This window comes from Notechis scutatus, chromosome 6, assembly GCF_049901735.1.
Source record: "Notechis scutatus isolate UNSWTSFEM ecotype Mainland chromosome 6, rNotScu1.2, whole genome shotgun sequence".
In the NCBI taxonomy this organism is placed as follows: Eukaryota; Metazoa; Chordata; class Lepidosauria; order Squamata; family Elapidae; genus Notechis; species Notechis scutatus.
This window is the reverse complement of record NC_142014.1, coordinates 27717290-27744840: the sequence shown is the minus strand read 5'-3', so window position 1 is coordinate 27744840 and position 27551 is coordinate 27717290. Positions and strand designations below refer to the sequence as shown.

Below are 27551 nucleotides of genomic sequence, written 5' to 3'. Positions count from 1 at the left end.
ATTAAGCTTCTTAGCAGTCCTTTTATTTCAGTGAGATAGGTTAAATTTGAATTTTTCCATCAGGAAAAAAAAGTGACATTATGATTAGTTTAGCCATTGCCAGAAGATCATAACCCCAACTTTATAATCAAAAGAAGGCGGCTAATCACATTTATTATCTAGAATAAGAGTATATTTAAAGAATTGCACAAATTTCTGTGATGCCTTTTATCTTATCCATATTAGAAGTATGCTGGCGTTAGGAGCCAAAATAAGTAAAATTTGCCACAGAATGGCATGCAAAGTTTTTTGTCCCTTTTGTCAACACGCTGGTTGTTTCATTCAAAAAGGTAAGAACAGTTTTGCTCTTTTTAAACCCTCCCCAGTGTAATATTGTGTAATATCACAATCTTGGTAACACAAAAAGGTTCAGAAGACACCCTAATCTAGCCTAAGCAAGGTTAATTTGAGCTTCCAAGGAGACAATAAAGTGAAATTGGTCTATCTCAGAATTTTTTAAAATACTCCAGCGTGTTCCTCTAAGAGTGGCTAACCTTTTGGGGCTCCTGTGCCAAAAATTGTGCACGCGATTGCACGCTCGCGCTTGCGTGCCAGCACTCAGAAGGCAATGCATGCTTCCCCCCACGCCCCATACGCATGCATGCACAATCCCTACCCCCGCTGCCCCCTTACGTGCACTGTGCCTCACAGCTGATTTTCGGCCGGTTTGAGGCCTTTTTCAGCCGAAAACTAGGCTCGTTTCATGTATTTCCAGAAAAACAGGAAGTGATGAAACAGGGTTAGTTTTCGGCCTGCAAAGCCTACAGAAGCCTTCCTCAAGCCTCTGGGAGGCCGAAAAAGGCCTCAAACCGGCTGAAAATCAGCTGTGAGGCGCGCGCATGTGCAGTGAGGTAGGTTTGCCTGCAGCTTGTCTGCCAGCATAAATGGCTCTGCGGGCCACCTGTGGTTCGCCATCAAGGCTCTAAGATGACTATTTCTATAATATGGAGCATATGGTAGGATAATTTTTTCCATTGAAAAGAATTTCCCTTGATTACCACAGTCAATTGAGAAAAGGACAGGTGTCACTGACAGTAAACGTGCAACTGAGCATAACAGCCAATACACTAACCAGACTTCATCAAATTTCAAATGTTTCTTTGAAACTGATATATATCCTCATCTTCCTTTAAAGACCCCATAATCCCTCGCGGGGTGGAGTCTGGGCAACTGAATGGAGCTAGCAGAGTGTTTTAATGGCCGAATGGCCTTCCTGTCACCAATGCGGAGTTTTGTTTAGCAGATATTTTCTCGGTGAGCCCAGAAATATCTGCTTAGGATCAAACTCACAGCCTCCTGATTGGGAGACGAGAGCTCCACCTTTAGGTTTCACATCACTCCGAAACAGTGATATATATATATATAGGGGTTTAATTTTCAGTGTTTTTTTTTTTAACATGTTGTTTTCTTTCCAAGGCAATATACTCAAGATCAGGTGAGAACAAGGAGTAATTTCTAAACAATGTAATAGTAATTAGTGTCTCTCCATTCTGTCTGCTTTGATTATCTGCCAGTGTTAGGCCAATTTGTCCTCAAATTAAGGAGGATCTCCACATCCTTTGGAGCTAACTTATAAATTCCAAGTTCGTTTAACGCTGCCACGGCAGTGGGTTGATTTGAATTAGAGGAGATTCCGGTTCTGGTTTCGGTGGCTGTCTGTAGCACGTCTTTCAACAGCAGGGCTGAACCAATGTTTAAGTTCAACACAATACAGGCCTCTTTGATGCTAGACAAGGAGAAACACACAAAAAAAAATCAGTTCTAAATGCAAGTTATGTTTAACAGCTGTAAGTGTGAAAGTTAGTTATAAGTCACTTTTCTCAGTGCCGTTGTAACTTTGAACTTCACTAAACAAATGGTTGTTAAATCGAGGCACTGTATCCTGTAAAGAGCGGTGGAGTTTTGCTGAACTCTTAATTTCAGCAGAGCTAGAACTGAAGGAATCCTTCCTGTCAGGAAGAATGTATCCAAGTCTCTAAATCTGATCCATCCTCTTATATGTTACTTTTCTCCTAGCTGACCCATAACATTTATACAGGTAAGTAAATGAAAGGGAAATGAGAGATCTTAAATAATTTTTATGACACTGAAACAATGGGTTAATCCTAAAGGTGCTTTCCCCTGTCCCCTTCAAAAGGCAAAACTGCCTTTTTCTGCTTGAAGATATTTCGCTTCTCATCCAAGAAGCTTCTTCAGTTCTGACTGAATGGCGGAAGATGGAAGAATTTATATTCCTTGCAGTCCTCTGGACATTAGTATTCTCTCTGAGAGTCATTGAGGCCACTTGGAGGTTTATCTGTGCCCTCAATCAGCTAACTAGTGCCAATGGGTGTGGAGCCTTCTGGGAACTGCCGAAAGTACTATGTAGGAGATAGGTAGTGTTTTATTCCTTCCCCTCTGTTGAGAGAGGGCTGTTCAATCTTAATGACCACATGACTGAAAGGAATTTAAATCCTTCCATCCCCCACTGTTCATCAGAACTGAAGAAGCTGCTTGGATGAGAAGCGAAACCTCTTCAAGGAAAGAAACAAAGTCCAGTTGCCTTTTGAAAAAACAGCACCTGTCAGGATTCCGGCAGTTACCCCATTTAAATAATCAGTCTCAAGCCAAACTCCCAAAATTTCAAAGGATTTATTGAAAGTCAACATGTTGGCATGACCTGGGCATAGCCAACTCTGACACACATAATTCACTGTCATCCTTGACCCTGCTTTCCCTTCTGGGTATATCATAATTCATATTCTCCAATGAAACATGTCCATAGCCAAGAGTCATCAATCATGCTCTCCAACTAGATTTTTGCGTGGCAGAAGCTTCAGCCATCTAATTAGTCTTCAAAGAAAATAGGAATGGAATGTACTTTCGATTCCACACTGCTGCCTGCTCTTTGAAACTACCCCCCACTTCTTTCTGTTGGCAACTATAAAACGTGTATAGAAAATGTTTTATGAATTGACAGCACCTTTGGGACAACCGTGACCTGGATGGCATAGAATCTCCAGAGACGTGGCGTTAATCCCTCTCCCCCCCCAAAAAAAAACCCAAGAAGAAAGCTTTGACTCTCCCACGCAACTCCGAAATAAACGAGAATTTGAGATGTGCCATACTCACTGTTTGAAATAATTCTCTGGCCGTTTGCAGTAATGGGAAAACAGAGGGAAAAGATTCCGGGTCATGTCGAACTGGAGTTGGGCCGCTCCCCCTTCGTTGAAGTGATTGGCTAGAATGACCTATAAAATATATAGAGGACAGAGCAACGTTTAAAACTAGGAGCGTTTTCTTGGCTAAAGTCTTGGCGAGACGCCAGCGACGGTACTGACCTCCTGGTAGATGAACAGATCAACTTGCTCCGCCAGCATTTGCCAGAAGATTTTGAACAAGGTGTAACAAAGCTGCTGCTCTAACTGAAGGAGCCGATCTCTCAGGGTCAGGAGCAAGGGGCAGGCGCTGCTTGATAAGGACATCACGGCTTGTTCGGCCTGGGAAGGCAAGGAGAGCCACCTAAACGGAAGATGCAAAAAACTTTGCTCGAGTTGACCCGTAACTTCCCCTTTTCAATGAAAAATGTCTGGTGCGAAGGACTGGGCCCCCACACTAAGCTGATTTTATACTTCACACCTACAACACGAGTAATCTAATCAACTAACAGCCCTAAATTGGCGCTAGAGAGGAGACTAGCAGAATTCAAGAAGGGCTGGACTTTGTGGGAACGTAATGATTCCAGGCTTATTCCACTCTTGACACTGCCTCTCCTTCTCCGACAAATGGTACATCTAGGAAAGCATCTGTAAAGCATCATAAAAGGAGAGGCATGCGGCCAACTCCCTCCCTGTTGGGTGCTTTTGACTAGGCCTTTTGCATCCCACCCACCTTATGGGATTCATGTCACCTTTGAAAGCACAGAGAAACCGCCAAGTGGCCTCAATGACTCTCCGAGAGAGGGCTAATGACCAAAATGACTGCAAGGAATATAAATCCTTCCATTCTCTACCCTTCAGGTCAGAACTGAAGAAGATTCTTGGATGAGAAGTGAAAGGTCTTCTAGCAAAACAAAGAAGTCCAGCTGTCTTTTGAAAGAAAACACCTTTGGGGCATCAAGTTTATGGTTCGCAGCCTCTTTGCCACTGCCCAGCCATTCTACGAGCTTACAGCTGGACCACATAACCAATGCCTTGGGGGCACAGAGACAAAAAGCAGAGAATGACAGGCTCACTTCCTTCCTCATTTCAGTGGCCTTATTGGCTGCGCAACTCCCCAAGGGGGCAGTGATTAATTCAGTTCTACACTTAAAACAACATCGGCGTCACTCTGAAAAGCTTGTTTTCTAGTGGTCTGGAGCAGGGTCCCCAACCGCCGGTCCGCGGACGGTACCGTCCATGAACAAGTCTTACCGGGCCACTGGTTGCTGGGCGCCGCCATCTTTTTGGTAAAAGTGCTTCCGGTGAGCTTTTCCGGTAGAAAGCTCACCGGAAGCACTTTTTCATCAAAAGATGGCGGCGTATGCTCGGTGAGCTTTTCCGGTAGAAAGCCATTTCTACCCGAAAGCTCACCGAAGCGTAGCCGCCATCTTTTTGACGAAAAAGTGCTTCCGGTGAGGTCACCGGAAGCACTTTTCGTCAAAAAGATGGCGGCGCCAGTTGATGCCGGTACCGGGCAGCGGCGTCAAAAAGGTTGGGGATCACTGGTCTGGAGGGCCCTTTCCCTGTCAACATTCTGTTATGAAAAAAAAGGGGGATTTTCAGTGAGATTTTCCCTCCTGCCTGCAAAACTACACATTAAAACTTCTGATTAGAAGCAGCAGCAGCAAAGTTTGATCTAGCAGCACTGATGATGTTACTTAGTATGGTAATGAAAGGTCTGCAAGAAAACCACCAAGCTCAGAGAGCTCCAAGGACCCCACAATCCTCCACCTCTTCTTCCTCCTCCTCCTTTCTACAAATCCCTCCCTCTTCTACCACTGATGACGTTACCTAGTATGGTAATGAAAGGTCTGCAAGAAAACCACCGAGCTCAGAGAGCTCCAAGGACCCCACAATCCTCCACCTCTTCTTCCTCCTCCTCCTTTCTACAAATCCCTCCCTCTTCTACCACTGATGACGTTACCTAGTATGGTAATGAAAGGTCTGCAAGAAAACCACCGAGCTCAGAGAGCTCCAAGAACCCCCTCATTTCAACCCCGAGCTGCAGATATTCCCCTCTGAAGTTTTTACCTTTCCCTTTTGTATATCTTGGCAACCTCTTTGACCTCATTGAAGACGTGATCTACTTGGCGAGTCAGCATGTCATGCTTCAATCGTTCCAGGAGCTGGATCATTTCATCGAACACGGAGCTCTCCAGAGAAGCCAGCTGTCCCAACTGCAGCTTGCTTAGCATGTCGTTTTCTGCAGACATTTCCAGGGCAGCTTGCTGAAGCTGTAAAAAAAACTGCCCAAACAACATTGGGAAAGGAGAAAAATGGTATTACCACTAGTCTTCTGAAGATCTTAACTTGTGCTTAGAGCCGTGATGACGAACCTGTGACATGCGTGCCACAGGTGGCACACAGAGCCATTTGTGCAGGCATGTGAGCCCCAGACAAACTTACCTGCACTGCGCATGCATGCCTCCCAGGTGATTTTTGGCCTGTTTGAGGCCTTTTTCGCCCTCCTAGGGGCTCGAGGGAAGCCTCTGCAGCCTTTGGAGGCCGAAAAACAGGCCTTCTGGAAATACCGGACGTGCTGAAACCAGAATTGCTGAAACGGGCCCATTTTTCGGCCTCCAAAGGCTGCAGAGGCTTCCCTTCAGCCCCCAGGAGGATGAAAACAGCCTCAAACGGGCCGAAAATCAGCTGGGAGGTGCGCGCATACGCAGGGAGGGCAGGGCGCATTGCATTGTGGATGCTGGCACGCACGCGCTTTCGGCACATCACAACAAAAAGGTTTGCCATCATTGGATTAGAGCAACTGTTTTGCATTCAGGAGCTCTGGCAATTCAGTTTAGTAAAAGGAGCTAATGGCGGGGCAGGAAACATGCCAAGAGAATCACTAATGTTAAGGAAGAGAAAACCTCTTTTTAGCTGAGGCTCTCCAGTCTTTATTAACCACATGCCAACAGGAGGTGGAGGCTGAGCCATTCCACAATCCAAATCAATGTTTCTCAATGTTTGGCAACTTTAAGGTGCGTGGACTTCAACTCCCAGAATTCTCCAGGCAGCCATGTAAATCAGGGGTCTCCATGCCCCGGTCCGTGGACCAGCACCGAGCCACGGCATACCAGAAACCAGGCTGCGCAAACAAGTGGAGCCCCATGCGCCGGATGCAGGCAGCATGTGAAACCATGCCCCCTTCGGTCCGCGGGAAAATCTCTTATGCAACCGGTCCCTGGTGCCCAAAAGGTTGGCGGCCACTGATGTAAATAATGTATAACTATTCAAAAGGTCTAGATTCTAGAGTGTTGCATATTTCTAAGCTGACTTTCTGGACTTATTCAAAGCGACGACGGTGTCAGGATTCTGGCAGTTACCCCCATTTAAACATGAGTCTCGACCAAACTTCCAAAAGTTCAAAAGGATTTATTGGGAGTTAACATGCTGGCACTGCCTGGGTGTAGCTGACTCTGAGACACATCATTCATTGTCACCCTTGACCCTGGTTTTCTCCCCACCCCCTGGGTGTATTGTAATTCAGATTCTCCAATGGGACACATCCATAGCCCAGAGTCATCAATCATGCTCTCCAGTTAGAATTTTGCGTGGCATAAACTTCAGTCACCTAGTTACTATATTTGAAAACATTTATGGAATGCAGTTTCTGTTTGCAAGCTGCTGCACTGACCTCTCCCTTTCTGTTGGCAACTCTAAAAAGACCATAGAAATATTTTATGAGTTGACAGACGGTTTTGGAACAATAATAACCACTCTACCATCCCTGCTTTGGGATTGTGGCCAGTGCCACACTCAAAACATTAGAAGCATTTCTGAGAGAGTAACTTCCCCCTCTATGCCCACCAGGTTTTGGTTGTACGACCAGAATTGAACCCCAAATTTCTGTTGCTCAGTGAGATGTTTGTTAACTGAATTTTGCCCCATTCTGTGACCTTTCTCACCGCCGTTGTTCAGTGAATCTCCGCCATTGCCAATGTTAATACTGTCAATAGCACGGATGACGTGACCCGGTTTGGTAGTGCAACGTCTCTGCAAGGGAACTGCCAAGATCAGAGCACACCAAGGATCACGCAGTTACCAATAATTCTTTTCAATCTTCCCTTTGCTTAAAAAGCATTTCGACAATCCGCAAGAGGGCCACCCGCGATCACGCCTTACTTACCACGTTGTCAGCCCAGTCTGCTAGTACTGTGGCAATGTAGTTGACCGCGTTTAGGATCGCGCAGTATCGGAAGGCCAGGGGCGTCCTGGTTTCTTCCTTCATGACTTGAGTGAGTCGGATTCGAAAGTCGTCCACCAGCTCTTTCTGCAATTCCAGGAACTGCAGTTTTCTGGTTGCTATAGGAAGGTGCTTGTATCTATCTACGTAGAGACAGCAAAGCGTTGGCATTTTGCATACGGCAAAACGCAAGTCCCGTGTTTCCCCGAAAATAAGACCCAAATGGAAAATAAGCCTTAGCATGGCGTTTTTTCAAGATGTTTGTAATATAAGCCCTATCCCAAAAATAAGCCCTAGTTAAGATCGTCAGGCAGATGGATGGATTTAGTGCCATATCTCCCCTCCCTTGTAGCACTGATGATATTGCCTAGTTGGGTCATGAAACATCTGCAAGAAAACTACCAAGCTCAGAGAGCAACAAGGATTCCTCATTTCAACCCTGAGCTACAACTATTCTCCTTTATTGACACCTCTTGAAATCCGATTTCTTTTTCCTTTGACTACTAACAATAGTTGATTCTCTTGTAAAAGATACAGAATGATACCATTCCTGAATTAATAAACATCGTCTTTTTTTAAAAGACCCCGTAATCCCTTGCGGGGTGGAGTCTTGGGCAATTGAACAGAGCCTAGTGTTTACTGGCCGGATGCCCTTCCTGTCACCAGCGTGGAGTTTTGTTCAGCATATACGTTCTCATTGTGCCCAAAGAGAGAAGTATCTGCCTCTACCTAGGATTGAACTCACAACCTCCTGATTGTGAGGCAAGAGCTCCCCCCCAGGGCACCGCAACACTCTCTCCTGAATTAATAAAACAACGGAAGGAAAATGCCAAACAATATATGGTCATTACCGGTGATCACCAGAAGCAGAGTCATAAAAGTTTCGGCGCAGTCTGGGACTTTCATTTCATCTACATCAGTGATGTCTTTGTACTGGGAGACCCACGCAGCTTCCGATGAAAGCATGGAGTCCATCTTCTGAAGAGCGACTGTGAGGTGGACACAACAATGAAAATAGCACAAGGGTCTCCAAACTTGGCCAGTTTAAGGCTGGTGGACTTCAACTCCCAGAATTCCTGAGCTAACATGACAGGAGGAGGAATTCTGGGACTTGAAGTCCACCAGTCTTCAAGCTGTCAAGTTTGAAAGACCCCTGAAATAACAGCTTGTTCACAAGTGCAACTAAGAAGAAAAAGCTCAGTCAGAAAATGAAGCGCCAGCTATTTTATTTTATTTTTTAAAGAAAAGCCCAAATGCAGACAATATGGTGTATCATGTTACATTTCAGGTAGTCCTCGACTTACGACTGCCATTGAGCTCAACATTTCTGCCGCTAAGTGAAAAAATTGCTAAGTGTATTTTGCTCCACTTTTCATGCCAAGTGAATCACTACAGTTGTTATAAGTTAGTCACACGGCTGTTAGGTAGATTCTGGCTTCCCCACGGAAACTTTGGTCAGAAGGTCGCAAAAGGGGATCGCATGATCCCGGGACTCTGCCATTGTCATAAATACGAGTCAGTTACCAAGCATCTCCATTTTGTGGGGATGCTGCAACTGTCTTATGTGTGAAAAATGGTTTTAAATTGCTTTTTTTCCGTGCTGTTGAGCCTTCGAACAGTCACTAAATGAAGTGTTGTAAGTCCAGGACTACCTATATTTGATTAGACTCGGGGTAGCTATTGCCCAGGGAGAGGTGTCGAACTCAAGACCCGCAGGCCAGATTTGACCTGTGGGGGGCTTACAACTCGCCTGCGGAGCCAGCTTGGAAATTTCAAAGGACCGGCCCGCGGTGCCTCTGCTGGCCAAAACGGGGCATGCCCCCCCCTCCCCTTCATGCAATTCCCCCCATGGTCTGTTTTTGGCCAGCAGTGCTGCAGGAGGCCGTGGAGACTAAAAATGGGACTCTCCCGCACCCCATTTTAGCCAGCAGACTGCTACAGGAGGCTACAGGAGGCTGAAAATGGGACCTCCCGCACCCCGGTTTGGCTGGCAGAGTGCTGCAGGAAGCTGTGGGGGCCAAAAACGGGACACCCCCACAACCCGTTTTGCCCGGCAGAGTGCTACAGGAGGCGTCCGTCCCGTCTCCACCACCCCCTGTTCCCGCCCCCCCTCCCCCCGCTGGCCTGCAGAGGACAACTACACTGCTGATCCGCCCCTCGAAGAAATCCAGTTTGATCCCCCTTCCCCCAGGGGAAAGGAAAACAGGGTTGGGATTGTTTTACTCCAAGGCCTCTTACATTTTCTCTCTACAGTTAGCCACCTCTGAAAGTAGGTTTCCTCCGACAAAATGTGCAGGCAGCTGGGGAGGCTGCCGAGGTACCCGTGAATGCCGTGCAGCTCTCTTTCGAAGAGAAGGATCTCGTCCACCAGGTGACAGAAGAGGTTGTCGTCATACAGCATGCAAGGGATCTCGGCGTCCAGCTTCTCCAGAATGAGCATCACCAAAGCGCGGGAAAACTCCAACTGTAAGAAGCAGAGAGAGCAAATGGAAAGATAAAAAATAGGTGGCACTTCTTGCAGGTTGTCCTCGACTTACCACAGTTCGTTTAGGGACCGTTCAAACTTGTGACGGCAAGGGATTTACCCTTATGACCGTTGCCGCATCCCCAACGGTCCAAGTTCAGACAAAACACTTACACACTGGAGAATGTTGCAAACTAGGAACAGGACCGAAAGTGAAGTCAAGTAGTCCTCCACTTACAACAGTGTATTTCAGGGGCTGTTCAAAGTTACAACGGCACGGGAAAAAAAGAAACTTATGGCCATTTTGTCAACTCATCAAATATTTCTCTGGTCTTTTTAGAGTTGCCAACAGAAAGGGAGAGGTCAGTGCAGCAGCTTGCAAAACCGAAACTGCATTCCATAAATGTTTTCAGAGATGGTAACTAGGTGACCAAAGTTTCTGCCTGTAAAATTCTAACTGGAGAGCATGATTGATGACTCTGGGCTATGGATGTGTCCCATTGGAGAACATGAATTACGATACTCCCAGGGGGTGGGGGGGAAACCAGGGTCAAGGGTGACAATGATGTGTCTCAGAGCCGGCTACACCCAGACAGTACCAGACATGTTAACTCCCAATAAATCCTTTTGAAGTTTTCAAAGTTTGGCTCGAGACTCATGATTTAAATGGGGGGAACTGCCGGAATCCTGACACGTTTCTCACACTTGCGACTGTCACAGCATCTCTACGGTCACACAACCAAAATCTGGATGCTTGCCAACCGATTCATATTTATGATGGTGGCAGTATCCCGGGGTCATGTGATTTGTGACCTTCTGACCAGCAAAGTCAATGGGAGAAGCCAGATTCATTAACAACCGTGGTACTAACTTAACAACTGCCGTCATTCACTTAACAACGGTGGCAAGAAAGGTCGTAAACAGGGCAAAACTCACTCAACAAATGTTTCACAGCAATATAGATTTTGGGCTCAGTTGTGGTTTCAAGGACTGCCTGTAGTACAGGGGTGTCAAACTCAATTTCATTGAGGGCCCCGTCAGGGCTGTGGTTGACCTCCGGGTGGGGAGGGGGGCGCATGGCTGACTGGGTGGGCATGGCCAGCTTGACACCACTCCCCAAACTGCTGGCCTGTTTTCTCTTTGCATTGGGTAGACCTGCTGTGGTTCGCCGGCAGCCTGTGCAGACGGCAGCGGAATTGGACAGTGGGGAAGAACAGGGACCAGTCTGGGGAGGACTCGGACGAGGGTTCTGCGTCTGATACAGAGATGGGGCCAGGACTATCTGAGAGTGGGGTGCTGCCCCTGGAGCCTCTGGAATCTGGCAGCAGCAAGGCAGAGGAAGAAGGGGATCCTATTCCCAGTGCGCGTGTGTGTAGAGCTGCCAGAAGGCAAGAGCAGCTAAGACAAAAGGGGTGACTCAGGAGTAAGGCTTGGAGGTGATTGCCCCACCCCAAAGGTATAAAGGAAGGGCAAAGGTAGGGAAACCTTTGCAGGAAGCAATGTTGTTTGCTCTGTTCAGATTAAACCTTGAAGCTCTGTGTGGACTTTGTACTTTGATTGGTTTTTTACAGTTCATTTGGCACTTTAGTTGTTGGCAGCAATTCAAAGGAGAGAAAGGTGGGTGCTTATCTCAAGGAACTGTTTGGGACTCATTACGGGCTGGGAATGAAAATAATTCCCAGCGTAGAAATAAAACAAGAGTTGTTTGGAATAAGCGTGTGCTTAATTACGGTCTCAGGAAGCCTTGGTCAGAACAAGACCGGGCCGAAGCGAAGTGATCTGGCTCATTACATTTTCCAGGACATCCCCGCGAGACGGATCCCACCACATCCCAGGCTGGATCCAGCCCATGGGCCTTGTGTTTGACATGTTTGACACCCCTGCTGTAGTACAATGGCTGTTGATCTGTAAGAAAAACAAGAGAGGTTTACCCTGGCGTTCACAGAGGTGCCTGCTTTATCCAATATAGGCTGAACTTTGTCTTCAAGAAATGACACGTGGTTTCCAATCCACATCAACACTTGGGTTAGATACCACTCGGGCTTTGGAAGGGAAAAAAAACCATGCAAAATCAGAGAAAAAGTTGTGCGGTGCTCAGTCAAAGTTACAATTCTATCAGCAACATCATGCCAAACCTCAACGGCATCCAACCTTGGCAACTTTTAAGACCTGTGGACTTCAACTCCCAGAATTCCCCAGTCAGCCATTGCTAACTTCCACTCTGCACATTCTTGGCTGGGCCACAGAACCATCAAGGAGCGAGTGATTATTATTTATTATTAGCATATGTGTTGCTACACTAGGCAGGAGACCACAATGATATTACAGAGTGATAGTTTGGCTTGCCAAGGTACTATCATGCCCCTGTCAGAGAATGAATCCGAGGAGGAAGATAAACAGTTGAAAGGGAGTGGGTGTGTGGCTCCGTTGGCTGTGGAAGAAACTGGGGAAGGGCAAAGTCCGGCTGGGCAGAGCAGGGAAAGAGGTAGAACAAGGGAGAGGGAGTTCAGAGGAAGACCCAGGTCCACCCTCTCTTCATCCTAGGGCACGCAGGGAGGAACAGAGAAGAGAGCAACGTGGGTTGTGTGGCTTACGGGGGAGGAAAGGGCCCTGATTCCCTTCATTAGCCACAACTGGGAATGAGAGTTTAAAAGAAATGCATGCTGACTGCAGCAGCTGCTGGGAGCAAACGTGTGTTTATCTTGTGTTGACTTTGGTTATCTGCGTTCCTGGCATCCTCCCAACCAGGTTGCAATCTTTGCAGAGTGAGGATTTAAAAAGAGAACCTGTAAGAAAAGGATTTCCACATCAAGGCCATACCTTGGTCAAGACGTTGGTTTGCCGGTTCCCTGTGAAATGGTATTTGAATCTTTTCTGAAGGGGAGCCAGCATGATCTGCATAGGTAGTATAATGGGTGGAGTTGGCAGAAGGAAGTATTTTTCCGGCAGCTGCTTCGGTTTGGTTAATAGTTCGTCCCTGATATTATTATGCGTTAAGGTACAATAGGGTGAGGATACATCCAAGGGCTTCCAGACATAGGATGGAATCAGAGTCCACGAAAACAAGCAAAATGCATTTCACTTTGCATAAGAAAAAAACTCTTCCCCCACCCCGCGATGTAACAAAAAATTAAATACTATTTTTATTTGCCTGAACAAAAAGCCAGCTCAATCCTCCTCTGATTCAGCTGCTGGATGAGCCGGCGGTCAACAGGCCACAACACAACATCTTAAGATGGGTTTTGGCTGAAATTTGGATATCCATGACTCTACATTCTATAAAGAATTACACAGACAATTCTGCAATTAAGCAAACACAAACTAGACACTTTTTTTGTTTAAAAATCACTTAAGAAGGATACGATAGCTGCAGTTTGAGGAGCTGAGAAAACAGGGCCTCGAAGTTACTGTATATTTCTGTGGCGTTGGCCGAGGAAGGAGCCAGGCCCAAAGCTTTGGATTGAGCTGGTCCAATGAATGGCCAATGCAGCTGAGTCAGGGTCTCTTCGAAGTCACTGCAAAAAAAGACGAGCATATTGTACCGCCATGATTCAGCGATCCAAAGGAAGCCTAAGACAATTGCTGGGACATTTTCCTACCTGGACAATTTGTCTTTCAGGATCTTGTGCCAGAATTGAATAGTAGATCTTATAAAAGTTAAAAGATGTGAGCAGGAGGATTCTTGAAGCTTGATATCTAATTCAGCCATGGATGCCAGGGCAGTAGCCGCCTCGGGCACATTGTTAGTCATTAGATACTGCTGGATGTTGTCACTAGCAAAACAAAGAGAGAGAAAGAGAGAAAAAAAAACAGTGGGCAAATGAGCAGAGATTATATACAGTGTGTGATATTGCCGGCAGCTAAAAATAATCAAATGAAACCAAAATAAAATTACTGATAGAAGAGAGTATTTGTTGCTCAGGGTTGAACTCCAAAGTCTTTGGTACTCGCTGAGCTTGGTGTTTTTTTTTGCAGACATTTCATGACCCAACTAGGTAACATCATCAGTGTCAGCAATGAAACATCTGCAAGAAAACCACCAAGCTCGGAGAACACTTCATAAGATAGAATTTACCTATGTAAAAAAAAAAAAAATTGGCCATTGCTTCTAAATGGAAGTAAAAAAAAATCACAAAACTAACTTAACAATCATGTTAGGATCCTGAACGCTGGAGGCAAAGACTATTGCTATAAACTACATAAATAAATCAAAGAAATTCAAACATATATTCACATATAAAATGGAAAATGTATTTTCATGGTTCTGTTCTATGCCCCCTCCTATATATTGCTACTTTTGATTTGGAAGCTTACCAATAATACAAAAATACAGATCAGTTTAAAATGAGTATGTTTACAAACTGATAAGTCACCAGCTAAAATAATTTAAATCCAAGAAAACCAGAGAGAAAAGGAGAGAAAGAACTATGTAAAAAAGTTTTGCAATGTGCATAGATCCAAGAGAATTCGAAGTTCTCTACAATATCCTTTCCTTCTTTTACTTTCATTTTAATTCTTATCTTACAGCCTGTGGACAGCTGCTTCAGAATCATTTAAGACAGCTACTCTTAATATTAACTAAATATTAGAATTTTAGAAGAAATGAGCAATACATTCAAAATTCCTTTTTTTCCTTTTTTTTTTTTTTTTGCAGAATTCTGTTTTTAGACAAACCTTTCATTTTCCAAAGGATTTACTTACTTCATTGACACTGCTAATAAAATTGTAATTTATTGAATATTTCTGTATACGTGTTCACTTGCAGTATACATTTTTAAAATTAATATGTACAGGGGAACTTCAAGTCCATTACTATGATCACCATCTTCATCTTTTGATCATAACCCAAAGACATCCATAAAGAAATAAACGTCCAACTTCCAAGCTCCAATATCTTGGAGATATTATGCATAGTATTTGGACTGTTATTAATGTTTTTATTACTCTTTTCATTTGTGACTGTGTTTTATTTTGATTGGAAAGTACAATTGTTCTGTCATTGACAATTTACCCATCACAGGTAAATCTTGTCTGATACCACTAAGAAATGTACATTTGAACTCTAACAGATACATCTTCTATATATAAAAGTGAAATGCCAATCACGCATCCTCACAAAATCTCCAGAACCATAAAGCGTACAAACTTGAAATTTGGCACGTATGTTCCTCTTGGCTCCTAGGTGCTCGCTAAGAAAGGATTTTTCGGAATGACCATCAGAGTATTAGGATTTCCTATATTATTATTATTATTATTAACACGCTCTGATGCTAAGTTCTACTCCCTCTTCCCACCTGAAAAGAAATCTGTTCCAAATACAAAACACAAGCAGAGGAGTTTCAGTTTTACTTTCACAGCACCAAGCAGCTTTAGTACAGAACAGCTGAGCTAAGCCACGTCCAGGCTCCATGCTGTCTCCTTCTTGCTTACACAGCAAATACTATTTCAGTTTCCAAACAGCCCTCAACTCTCTCACACACTGACAGGACGCTAGCCAGATGAATACTGATGAATGCTGGCAGGAAGAGGCAGAATTCCCCCCCTTATTTTCCTCCCCAAAAACACAGCCCGACCACATAGTTTCGTAGCGAAGCATGGGTATCGAGCTAGTTTATAACTTTATTTCAAGGTCTAATTTGGATTCCTCTGTTAAAAAGTGACCTGTGCAGATAGGATTCAGAAGTCATTGTTTCCATCTGGGTTATATACTCAGAAGTCCCTTAAAAAAATATCTACAAAACAGCTTTTGGGGAAAACAAAGCTGCATTTTTTATATGCTCTTTATATAAGTATTCCGTGGCATTACGCCGAAATCATATGAAATGACTTGCAAACATTCTTTACCTTAATTCTTCTACTTGTGAAATCTGTTTTAAATAAGCGAGGTGCCTTTCAACTTCTTTTATTTGACTTATCAAGGCACCGAATTCCTCCATCCAAGGGCTGGAGGTCAACAGGTGGCTATTCACCAAATCGTACAAAATCCTCTCGCTCTCCAGCATCTGATAGAGAGAGACCTTCGAATCTTCTGCGTTCTGCAATGCCTTCTGGATTCTTTTGGGAACCTCTGAGGAAACAGTGAGGACCTGGGTCGATGTGAGAGGAAGCAGACTGTTATCCAGACAGTCCTTGACTTACGACCGCGTTTGAGGCCCCCCCCCATTTTTGTGGCTCAGTGAGACATTTGTTAAGTGGGTGCTCATCTCCGTTACAAAGCCGAAGAAGCAGCGCTGTCCGAAGACGTCTCCGTGGTCATGTGGCCGGCATGACTAAACGCCGAAGGCTCATGAAACGCTGTTCCCTTCCCACCAAAGGGGGTCCCTATTTTTCTACTTGCATTTTTTACGTGCTTTCGAACTGCTAGGTTGGCAGAAGCTGGGACAAGTAACGGGAGCTCACTCCATTACGCGGCACTAGGGATTCGAACTGCTGAACTGCCGAACTTATCGACAAGCTCAAAATCTTAGCCACTGAGCCACAGTGTCTCCTTACTGTCCAATATATGTTACTTTAAAAACAGCCTTCCCACTTTTAAGTAATTAAAAATCATACGCACTGGCCCCATGGCCGATTTTCTGCCCAGGTAATCCTCGAATTACAACCACAATTAAGCCCATTGCTACTCCCACAACTTCCAAGGGCAACTTCTGTTCCATTGGTTGATTGTTCTCATTGTCAGAAAGTTTCTCCTTATTTCCAGGTTAAATCTCTCCTTGACCAGTTGTCATCCATTACTCCTTGTATGGCCTTTGGGTGCTTTAGAGAATAGCTTGACCCCTTCCTCTTTGTGGCAGCCCCTCAAATATTGGAAGGCTGCTATCATGTTTCCCTTAGTCCTTCTCTTCACTAAACTAGCTAGTTCCTGTAACTGTTCTTCATATGTTTTAGCCTCCAGTCCCCTAATCATCCTGGTTGCTCCTCTCTGCACTTTTTCTAGAGTCTCAACATCTTTTTTATAGTGTAGTGAACAAAACTGATGCAGCACTCAAGGTATGGCCTTACTAAGGCTTTATAGAGTGGTATTGGTACCTCACTTGATCTCGATTGTATCCCTCTGTTAATGCAACTTAGGATTGCATTAGCTTTTTTGGCTGCAGATCCCTGACTTAAAGCATTTAAACACCCCTTCCCTCCCCCCCCACAAAAAAAAAAATTAGAACTCACCTGTTCTTCTAATTTCATCTTGTTTTTAGACAACTGGTCAATCAGCTCGCCAAGCTTGCTTAACGAGTCGTAATCGTTTCCAACCTTCCTTTCTACGAATTCGGACACATGGAATGGGATGTCACAGGTCTCGGGATCTTTAGGAATCCTTTTGTTTCCAGTGTTCAAGTTTGCCACTTCCGCGCGATCCGTGGTACTAATTTAACAAGTTGATTATTAATATACAATAGCCCAAGCAATGGCAAAGATGAGTGCAAGCACCAAATAGCACTTGCAAAAGGCGTAGGAAGAGCTCAGTAAAATTAGTAAAAGCCCACAGGCAAATGCAAACTTGATCAACCATGGCACAGGTATCAAACTTGTGACGTCACATTGTTGTTATGTGACGTATCGCAACCTTTCCCCCCCCCTCCTTTGCTAAACTGGGGGTGGGCATGGCCAGCGCATGACACATCCGGCCTGCGGGCAAAGAGTTTGACACCCCTGAATTATGGCAATACATGGCAAGCAATCTCTATATCCGTGATGGCGAACCTATGGCAATTTCTCCTTAGTTCTAGGTTGCTTTTCTCCTTGATTAGTTTTTCCATCCATTGCTTCTTGCCCATCATTCAGGTGCTTTGGAGAATAGCTTGACTCCCTCTTCTCTGTCCCATTTCTAAAATTGCCTATTTCAATGGGGAAAATGGGCTTGGTTCCCAGTAATGAAAAGAACAATTCCCTCACGCTAAGAGTTAAAACCAAGATAAATTTTCACTGAGCAATGGACTGAATTTGCCAAGAGTTCTACCCATTCTGCTGATGGAAAGACAACTTCTGCCTAAAACAGAGCATTTGCTTAGCACTGCCAGGATGGAAGAAGAGTGATGTGGTGGCCTAGAGGTGGAGCTCTCATCTCACAATCAGGAAGCTGTGAGTTCGATCCTGGGTAGAAGCAGATATTTCTCTCTCTGGGCACAATGAGAATATATCTCCTGAATAAAACTCAGCATTGGTGATAGGAAGGGCATCCGGCCAGTAAACACTCAGCTCCATTCAGTTGCCCAGACTCCACCCCGCAACAGATTATGGTGTCATTAAAAGATGATGATGACTGCCAGGAGGGAAGAAATATCTAGCTGTGGCTTGTTTCTTGTTTATCTTATTCTGGAAAGAAATTTATTATTTTTTACGTAGGAGTGCATTAGTGGCGTTTTCCCAACTGTCAGTTGGTTGCATTGCTCAAATTCCTCTTCCATCAGGATACTACTACCTGTAACTATGCCAATATTCTTCTCTGTAGGAACTCACCAACACTTGTCAGCTTCTGCAGGAGGTTCAGCTTCTTCTCCTTCTTCTTCCTCCTCTTTGCTGGATTCCTGCTAAGAAAGGAACATATATTTGTCAGTTTGGATTGCACTTAGTTTTCTGGAACAACTAAAGTAGCCTTTTTTCTTCTCAACCAAAGCCTCCAAATGTGTCTGATCACCTCCCAGAACTCCAAACAGAACAGCCAATAGCTCTGATTTGGGAGCACGGTGATTCATGTGGTTAGGACACTGGGCTAACAATCAGCAGGGCTCGCGTTTGAGACCTGGTTGCTGCTGTGCCGCAGAGGTGAGCTCCCGTCAGTCGCTCCAGCTCCTACTGAGCCAGCAGTTTGAAAGCGAGTGACTGTGAGTAGATAAATAGGTACAACTTTGATAGGCAACTTAAACAGAGGCATGAAAGATATCCCTAACTGGGCAATGGTGATGCCACAGCTGATCCTCTCACCATGGGCATGTTTCGGTAGGAACATGACAATTGCAGCTCTTGACGATTCTGAAAATGTGTCCTAGGTCACTTTTTTTTCAGTGCCGTTGTAACTTTGAATGGTCACTAAACAAAATTTGTAAGCCAAGGATCTGGCATTTCAGACTTCAGGCAAACAAAGAGCTGTTGTTGTAACTGGGAGGAAAAAATGTCCATCTTTTTAAAAATCTCTATGCCCGTTATTGTGATGACCCGGGGCGTGGCACAAAGGCAACACAGTCAGATAATCAGTAGGAGTCCCTTTATTAGCTCCAGTGTCCTGGTTACTTTCTGACTGGAGAAAAACTCTCTCAGGAACAGCCTTTGGCTGAAGAGAATCAAGTCCAAAACATGGTCAACAAAAACTGTAACTATAAGTCCAATCAAGGCAAAATGAGGTAATTAGTTCGACAGGGCAGGAGCAAGAATTCCAGACGCCACAGCAATAATTCAACACAGTTGGGAGGATGCCAGGAATGCAGATAACCAAAGTCAACACAGGATAAACTCATGTTTGCTCCCAGAAGCTGCTGCAGTCAGCATGAATTTCTTTTAAACTCTCATTCCCAGTTGTGGCTAATGAAGGGAATCAGGGCCCTTTCCTCCCCCATAAGCCACACAACGCACGTTGCTCTCTTCTCTGTTCCTCCCTGCGTGCCCTAGGATGAAGAAGGGGTGGGCCTGGGTCTTCCTCTGAACTCCCTCTCCCTTGTTCTACCTCTTCCCTGCTCTGCCCAGATGGACTTTGATCTTCCCCAGTTTCCTCCACAGCCAACGGAGCCATACTCCCACTCTCTGTCGGCTGTTTGTCTTCCTCTTCAGATTCAGACTCTGACAGGGGCATGACAATTATATTTTTCAGCTTTTATCATGTTAAAGAAAAGCAACCAGCTTTTAAAGTAGACTACAATGAAGTGGTCCACTTTGCTTTAAAAATAAGGTTAAAATTATATTATAGGTATTCAATAATATTTTGGAGACTGAATTGTACGAGATTAGTGTAAATCAGCACACCTTAAACTGATCATCTTGTGCCAGAACAAAAAACAGATGGAACTTTAGTATTTCCAAAAAAAAAAAAGAGAGAGTTCACATTCCCTGATATCATACAAAACAAGCAGTAATTGTTTCTGTCCAATGTTTCAAAGATCCACCTGTGAACAGGTGAATATTCTCTATATTCTCCTACTGGATCCAAAGCTGTACAGTTAGATCCAGTATGTCCCCTATCCTCGACTTACAATGGTTTATTTAGTGACCGTTCAAAGTTACAACGGCACTGAAAAAAGGGACTTAGGACCGCTTTTCACACTTACAACCTTTGCAGCATTCCCATGATCATGGGATCAAAATTCAGATACTTGGCAACTGATTTGTACTTATGACCGTTGCTGTTGTCCCAGGCTATGGGATCACCTTTTGCGACTTTCTGACAAGCAAATTCAACGGGGAAGCTGGATTCATTTAACAACCAGGTTGCTAACTTATCAACTGCAGTGATTCCCTTAACAAATGTGGCAGGAAATGTCGTACAATGGGGCAAAGCTCAGCGAACCACCATCTCACTTAGCAACAGAAACTTTGGGATTAATTGTGGTCATAGGTTGAGGACTTACCTGTGCTATTTTTCTCTTCTCCCAAATCTCTAAACTATTTATTGGATGTCTCGTTAAACATTGCTCATTCAAGTTAACCAATGCATGATAGCCATAAACCAATATGCCCTGTACACAGAAATGTCAATTATTATTATTATTTTTGGTCTTTTATGACCCCGTAATCCCTTGCATCAGGATGGAGTTGGGGCAGCTGAATGGTGCTGAGTGTTTTACTGGCCAGGTGCCCTTCCTGTTGTCAATGTGGTATTCGCAGCCGATATATTCTCATTGTGCCCAGAGAAAGAAATACCTGCCTTTACCTAGGATTGAACTCAGGGTATACCCACCCACCCACATATAGACATTTCTGTGAGTGGTGCGGTGGCCTAGAGGTGGAATTCTCACCTCACAATCAGGAGGCTGTGAGTTCGATTCTAGGTAAAAGCAGATATTCTCCCTCCCTCCCTCCTATCTATCTATCTATCTATCTATCTATCTATCTATCTAGGCTAGGTGTGTTCAGGTCTTTTCCCGTGTAAGATTAAGAGTATCTTGGCGACGTTTCAGCGAGGTCCCACTCGCCATCCTCAGGCTGGTGCTTTCGGCTTTGTGCCAGTGCAAGCACGAAGCCGAAAGCACCAGCCTGAGATTGGCGAGTGGGACCTTGCCGAAATGTCGCCAAGATACTCTTAATCTTGCACGGGAAAAGACCTGAACACACCTAGACCTACATACCTGTACCCATGAAAATCTACGAAAACAAATATCTATCTTCTTCTACTATCTATATCTATCTATCTATACTATCTATCTATCTATCATCTATCTATCATCTATCTATCATCTATCTATCTATCTATCTATCTATCTATCTATCTATCTATCTATCTATCTATCTATCTATCTATCTATCTATCTAATCTATCTATGAAATTCAACTCTAAGAAGTATCAGCAATACATATGGACCAGAGAGAAAAACTAAAAGGTACAAAAAAAAGTCACCTACCTCAGTAAATGCCAATGATTCGGCAGTTTTAATTCCTGATTGTGCCATTTCCAATTCAGCAAATGGTTTCAAGTTTTGGATGAATTAAAAAAAAGGCTCAGTAATATGACCAAAGTGTCAAATATCAAATGTCCCACAGAACAGACTGTTTTAGATATAATCAGAAGGCCCGGACAAGATTTAAAGAAAGCATGAAGCCAATGTCTGTGTTTATAATCTCTGCTAATTCAGTCTGTTAGGATTGTATTGCTAGCTTCACTCAGTCAAGATGAGCATGGAATGGATAAGATTAATCGAAGCAAATATATAGAACCATCAGAACACATAATGGCACTTTGGAACTGTTGTCTGGCTCCGGTGGTTGTTTTCCCAATGTTTTAATATGTGTTGTTGGTTTTGTCCAAAACATCCATGAAGAACAACTGCCAACCACATAGCAACTGAAGTCTCTAATCCATATGTTCTTGTTTCTTTTATCTTCTCATGCATTCTCTTTTTTTCCTGGGTTTTCCAACAGTCCATAATTCTTCCACTTGTCTTAAAGAGTCATGTTCCTTAATGGGTCGGCCTTTGTTTTCATCTAGGGGGAAAAATAATAATTGTTCATAAATATGAAGGCATCAATGTTGTCTCCCAGATATTATTCAATGTGAAACTATTTTACTTAGGCAAAAATATGTATAAGAGAACATGGTACACAGTATGAAAATAACTGTATGGGATTTTTTTTGCTGTAATTGTATATTGTATATACTATAATTATATAATTATATACTGTAATTATATACCTTCCAGGCACTACTCAACTATATGAATGATAAACAAAAGCAAAATCTTAACCATCCAGGATGGGTTCTTGCAATCTAAGGTTAGAAACAAGGGTGATTTCATCATCTATATATAAAAGAGAGAGAGAGAGAGAAAAATTCTGGGAGTTGAAGTCCACAAGTCTTAAAGCTGCCAAGTTTGAAGACCCTTGCTATGGATAGATAGATGGATGGATGGATATATAGATAGATATACATATATACATACCGGTATATACATATATAGACACACATGCACAAATATAAGTGTATACCATATATTGATATATTTATACACACAGACATATAAACACACACACACACATATGCATCAGAATTTCATTTTTTTCTGGTTTAATATTTTTTAAGAATTTCACTTTTTCATGTGTGCCAGTGTGTTCCCAAAAAGAGTGACAGTAAAGGTTATAAGGGTGTTCAGAATATACCCTATTTGATTTAGTAAATTTAAAAAATTGGCAATATATAATTGCACGCATTTCTCCCTGTGATCCTGATCGTAACTGTTGTCTTTTATTCCCCTTTTTATTATTTCATCTTGCAGGTAAAATCAATCAATAAGTCAATTTAAAAAAAATAACGGCCTGGCCTGGCAATCCCCACGAAGGAGCCCGTTAAGGAGCAGAAAGAGGGGCTGAGCGCCCTGGGACGCGGACTGCTGGGTGGAGGCATCCAGAGGTCAGCAAAACTCGCTTAATACCCTCTTTCCGGGCAGAAGGGAACAGGAAACGAGGGAAGGGTCGTGGGAATGCAAAACCCGGGCAAGAGAAGCTAACTCACCTCCGCGTGTCAGCATAAGTCACGCCTCCTCCTCCCTCCGTCGGACGCGTCGCCACTCAACGTCGCTCCAAGAGAAACGCCTCTGACGTCACGAGGCGACCCGGCTCAGGTTTTTGACGAATCCTTCGCCTCAGGAAGGGAGGGGCAGAGGCGCGCGAGAGGCCCGCCTAGAGTGGCCGGATGTGCTTCTTCGGGAAGCTTTCAATGGAGGGGGGAGGGGTTGGGTATAAGTGGGGGAGGGTGGAGGGTTTCAGGAGCCGTTGGAATAAAAAGTTTAAAGCGGTGATTTTTTTTAAAAAAATTTGGCCAATTTCAGAAGCGGGTGGACGTCAGCTTTCGGAATTCCTGAGGCCACTGGGGAATTCTGGGAGTTCAAGTCCGCACGTCTGAAAGTGCCCAAGTTTGAAAAACGGAGGTTTAAATCATGCTAACTCTGTGGAAGATGGTGCACCATTAGAGGACAGTTGATTTACTAGTTTGCACCAGCATGTCCTGGGCACTAAGATGTCCTCCCTTGCCCATATGATACCATCCTGAGCTCATACCCAGCTGATGGTTTTGCCAGTATTCACCTTTCCAGTGCTGAAATGGGTCCCGCTCCGATTAAACTCCCACAGAATCATGATGGGTGGATTTTATGGAGCTCTCCTATCTACCCATCCATCCATCCTGTCATCTACCTATCCACCATCCTTCCATCCAATGGCTTTCTAGTCTATGGATATCTCTATCCATCCACCCTATCATTATCCATGCGTCCATCCATCCATCAATTCATCTATCCTTCCATCCATCAATTCATCTAGCCATCCATCCATCAATCCAATGGCTTTGCCTCTATGGCTCTACCTATCCACCTATCCATCCATCCATCCATGTGTCTGTCTGTCCATCCATCCATCCATCCATCCTATGGCTCTCTATCTCTCTATGGCTGTATCTTTATCTATCCATCTATTTATCCATCTATCTAAATTTATATGCCACCCAACTCTCAAGTTAGGAAGGAAAGTATGTTCATATGCCTACTAGATTAACATGAAAAATTTCATCCCTTCCTTCCCCAGGGAAATTCCAATTACACTTCAAAGAAAAGATGAAGTTTTTTCAAGGATCCATACACATAATGCTGCCCAAGTATCTTTTTCTCTTTATGCCTAAAAGCACTAACAGCGCTAATTAGAGATCCACAATCTCTATGCCATTAAAATGAGTGGGAATGTTAATCTTTTATTAAATAACATGGCACACCTGTTCACCTCATCTGTTCACACCTGAACACAACAGCCCATCCTATCTCAGCATGCAGTGCTTTGATTCTCCAGCCACGCCAAGGCCATGTTACATCCTCTCTGTAGCAGTAACACTGCATTCCTTCTCCTACACTGGCACTGCACATAGGATCTTATCTACTTTGGGGTATGTGTTTCAATTAGATGTTTTGGCAGGTCAGGAAGTGAGAAGGTGAATTTTTTTAGAACTAACTGCAGAATTCTTTGGATAGACATACTTTCTGATAATTGTGTGGTAGCCCCGGGAGGCAATGTTCTACTTGGAACAGTTGATAATTTTTACACACACACATCTCCTTAAAAGTTGCTTGCATTCCAGGATTTGCCCATCTGTTGATTAGAGAATAGCTTTGGCAAAAGGAAATATATCTGGTTCATTTTTTGAAATATTTTTAAATTGTTGTAGCTCGCCAGCAGCCAACAGAGCTGGCGGCAGACTCGGACAGTGAGGAGGTTGGGGAGGAACATGGGCCAGTTCTGGAGTCTGGGGAAGGCTCTGACGAGGGCTCTGCGTCGGAGGCAGAAATGGGGCCAGGGCCATCCAAGTTATCAGCTGCCTTTGGAGTCGGAGATCAGTGGGACAGAAGAGCAGCTGGAGCCTGTTCCCAATGTGCGTATGCACAGAGTTGCCAGAAGAAGGGAATAGCTAAGGAACAAGGGTTGACTCAGGAGTAAAGGCACAGAATGGGCCCTTCCAAAGGGAATAAAGAGAAGCGAAAGGGGAGGGGGGTTTGCAGGAGACCATTTATTCAATTCATTAGGGTGAAGATCTGTTCCTGACTTCTTGCCAAGTAACTGCTGCTACAGTGTGGCATCTGAAAGATATCGGCCTGGCAATTCTCCAAGCCTGATAAAGGTATGTAGTTGTGGAATCTCTTGAAAAGACTGTTGGCCGGGACTTTGCTGGAGAGGAATTCACTGTAAACTAAATCAAAGGGGTTTTACCAGGACGAGGAATCTGCCTCATGATCTTGGGAAACCTAGGTCAGAACAAAACTAGCAGATTTTGCCCTGTAGTCAGATATTTGATAAAAGTGAGCTTATCAAGCATTTTGCCTAAATTCGGCCTTTGTATTTGTGATCTAAAAGAATAAAGCTGAGCAACACCTTTCCATTAAAAATTAATAAATACAAAAAAGGAAGCAAAGTATTTTGGCAGGTTTTAGAAATAAAATGCAGACACACTAAATATCAAATTCAGAATGGGTGTTTAATCCTGTTAAGTCAAGGTGCAGATTTTCCCAGTTCATCTGTTGCCAGCAACAGACAAACCATAAAATACTTGTTGACATATGACTTCTGTTATTAGGTGTTGGCTTCTTTCCAAGTTTGCCAAGTTAGGAAAAACAGAGATTTAATAATAGTACAAATCAAATGAAAGCAGCTGGAAAAGAGGTGAACATTTTGTCAACAGTAGTTGTGAAAGCAGGCGTTTCAGCATTCTTAAGGCTAAATAAATCTGTTCTTTGGATACAGATATGTATTCAAAGGTAACATATTTTGTTTAATATTCCTGAACTGCAGAATGAAACATATTTGCAATTACGTTTTAATCTGTACCAAATTCATGAAGACCTGTTTGCTTTCATACGAGAATGAAATATCTCTTGAGCATTAAATACCATTAACAAAGCCAATTGGTAGTCTGAATTCTGCTGTAGGGAGCACCATATTTGTTCAAACTGTTTAAAAAACAAAATTAATTTTTTTGCAGAAAATCTGAAATAACGTCCTTTCAACTAATATAAAAATACAGCTCAGTTAGAAATCATGTGGGTAAGATAAAATGAGCAAAGGATGAAGAAATTTTGCATGTCGAAACCTTATCCAGTCCCTGAAAAGGATTTAACGAAGCCAGGTTGTGTTTAACTGTGATTGACTTTTGATGCTGGTGTCCAATTTTAGCACTTCTCGAATTGCCATTGTGGCATAGGCAGATGGCGGGAGGGAGAACTCCATCTTCAGAGCTTTGTATTTGCCTTCTGGAATAAGTAAATCAAACATTAAAGGTTAGCACATGAAAATGTTTAATTAATTAATATTAATTTTAAAAAAATAATATTCAACATTAACATTAAAACTCTTCCTGAACAGAATACCATCATCATTATCATTTCACGACCCCATAATCCCTTGTGGGGTCTGGGCAACTGAATGGAGTTAGCAGAGTGTTTTAATGGTCGGATGCCCTTCCTGTCACCAATGTGGAGTTTTGTTCAACAGATATATTCTCATTATGCCCAGTGAGAGAAATATTTGCTTCTACCCAGGATCGAACTCACAGCCTCCTGATTGTGAAGCCTCTAGGCCACCACACCACTCTAACAGGATGCCTTATTGGCAACCTGTTAGATGCCAGATTGGATTAATTTAAATATTTACCTCTTGCAAGGGCTGCAGGTATTTTTCCTTCCAGTTTATCCAAGTCGGTAGTAAACAATGGGATTTTAGGATCATCGTATTCAATCAGTTCCCTTTTATAAAAAAAACAATGAGATTTAAAAATGAACCAAGAAGAAAAACTTTGCATTTAAGTTAAGGACTTGAATGCTCCACAGGTACTCCTCGGCTTCTGTCCACAATTGAGACCAAGATTTATGTTGCTAAGCAAGACAGATGTTAAGTGAGTTTTGCCACATTTTGCGATCTTTGTTATTGCAGTTGTTAAGTGAATCACTGCAGTTAAGTTTAGTCACACAGTTCTTAAAAGGAATCTGGCTTCCCCCATTGACTTTGCTTGTCAGAAGGTCGCAAAAGGGGATCACATGGCCACGGGACACTATGACTGTCATAAATATGGGTCAGTTGCCAAACATCTGAATTTTGATCGTGACCATGGGGATGCTGCTGCAACAGTCATAAATGTGAAAAATAGTCATGTCTCTTTTCTCAATGCCGTTGTAACTTTGAATGGTCACCTGAGGTGGTATTCAGCAGGTTCTGACCAGTTCTGGAGAACCGGTAGTGGACATTTTGAGCAGTTCGGAGAACAGGCAATCCCACCTCTGACTGGCCCCACCCCCATCTATTCTCTGCCTCCCACTGAATCCCAGCTGATTGGCTGGGTCTTCTTTGGTTGCCCTGCACAGGAGAATGGAGCTGGAAAGCAGGCTAGTGAGGTGGAGAGGGAATGGGGATTTTGCAGTATCCTTCCCCTGCCACACCTGCCAAGCCACGCCCACTGAACCAGTTGTAAAAAATTTTGAATCCCACCACTGATGGTCACTAAATGAACTGTTGTAACTTG

The 27551-nt window shown here is 43.7% G+C and overlaps 2 protein-coding genes across 4 annotated transcripts in view; both read right to left on the bottom strand.

The window, feature by feature from the left end:
* Position 1: 1 nt before the first annotated feature.
* On the bottom strand, positions 2 to 23044 carry RINT1 (RAD50 interactor 1). Of its 2 annotated transcripts, none has more exons than XM_087967796.1 (16): positions 23013 to 23044; positions 21409 to 21988; positions 18320 to 18390; positions 17030 to 17225; positions 15710 to 15951; positions 13465 to 13638; positions 13228 to 13380; positions 12686 to 12842; positions 11797 to 11907; positions 9640 to 9865; positions 8253 to 8390; positions 7345 to 7544; positions 5250 to 5464; positions 3360 to 3540; positions 3151 to 3269; positions 2 to 1765 (listed from the first exon to the last, which is right to left on the bottom strand). In XM_087967796.1, the coding sequence occupies exons 2-16, from the start codon at positions 21454 to 21456 to the stop codon at positions 1543 to 1545; spliced, it is 2454 nt and encodes an 817-aa protein (XP_087823922.1). In that variant the 5' UTR covers positions 21457 to 21988; positions 23013 to 23044; the 3' UTR covers positions 2 to 1542. The 2 variants fall into 2 exon arrangements, with proteins under 2 accessions (XP_087823922.1, XP_026532986.2); XM_026677201.2 differs by having other exon boundaries at positions 18320 to 18387.
* A 2451-nt stretch (positions 23045 to 25495) lies between these two features.
* PUS7 (pseudouridine synthase 7) overlaps positions 25496 to 27551 on the bottom strand; it is a 31774-nt gene continuing 29718 nt past the window's right edge. For both annotated transcript variants that reach the window (XM_026677203.2, XM_087967782.1), the window contains 2 exons: positions 26687 to 26778; positions 25496 to 26286 (listed from right to left, as the gene is read on the bottom strand). In XM_026677203.2, the coding sequence (XP_026532988.2) occupies positions 26150 to 26286; positions 26687 to 26778 (229 nt within the window). In that variant the 3' untranslated portion in view covers positions 25496 to 26149. The remainder of the gene's footprint in view (positions 26287 to 26686; positions 26779 to 27551) is intronic.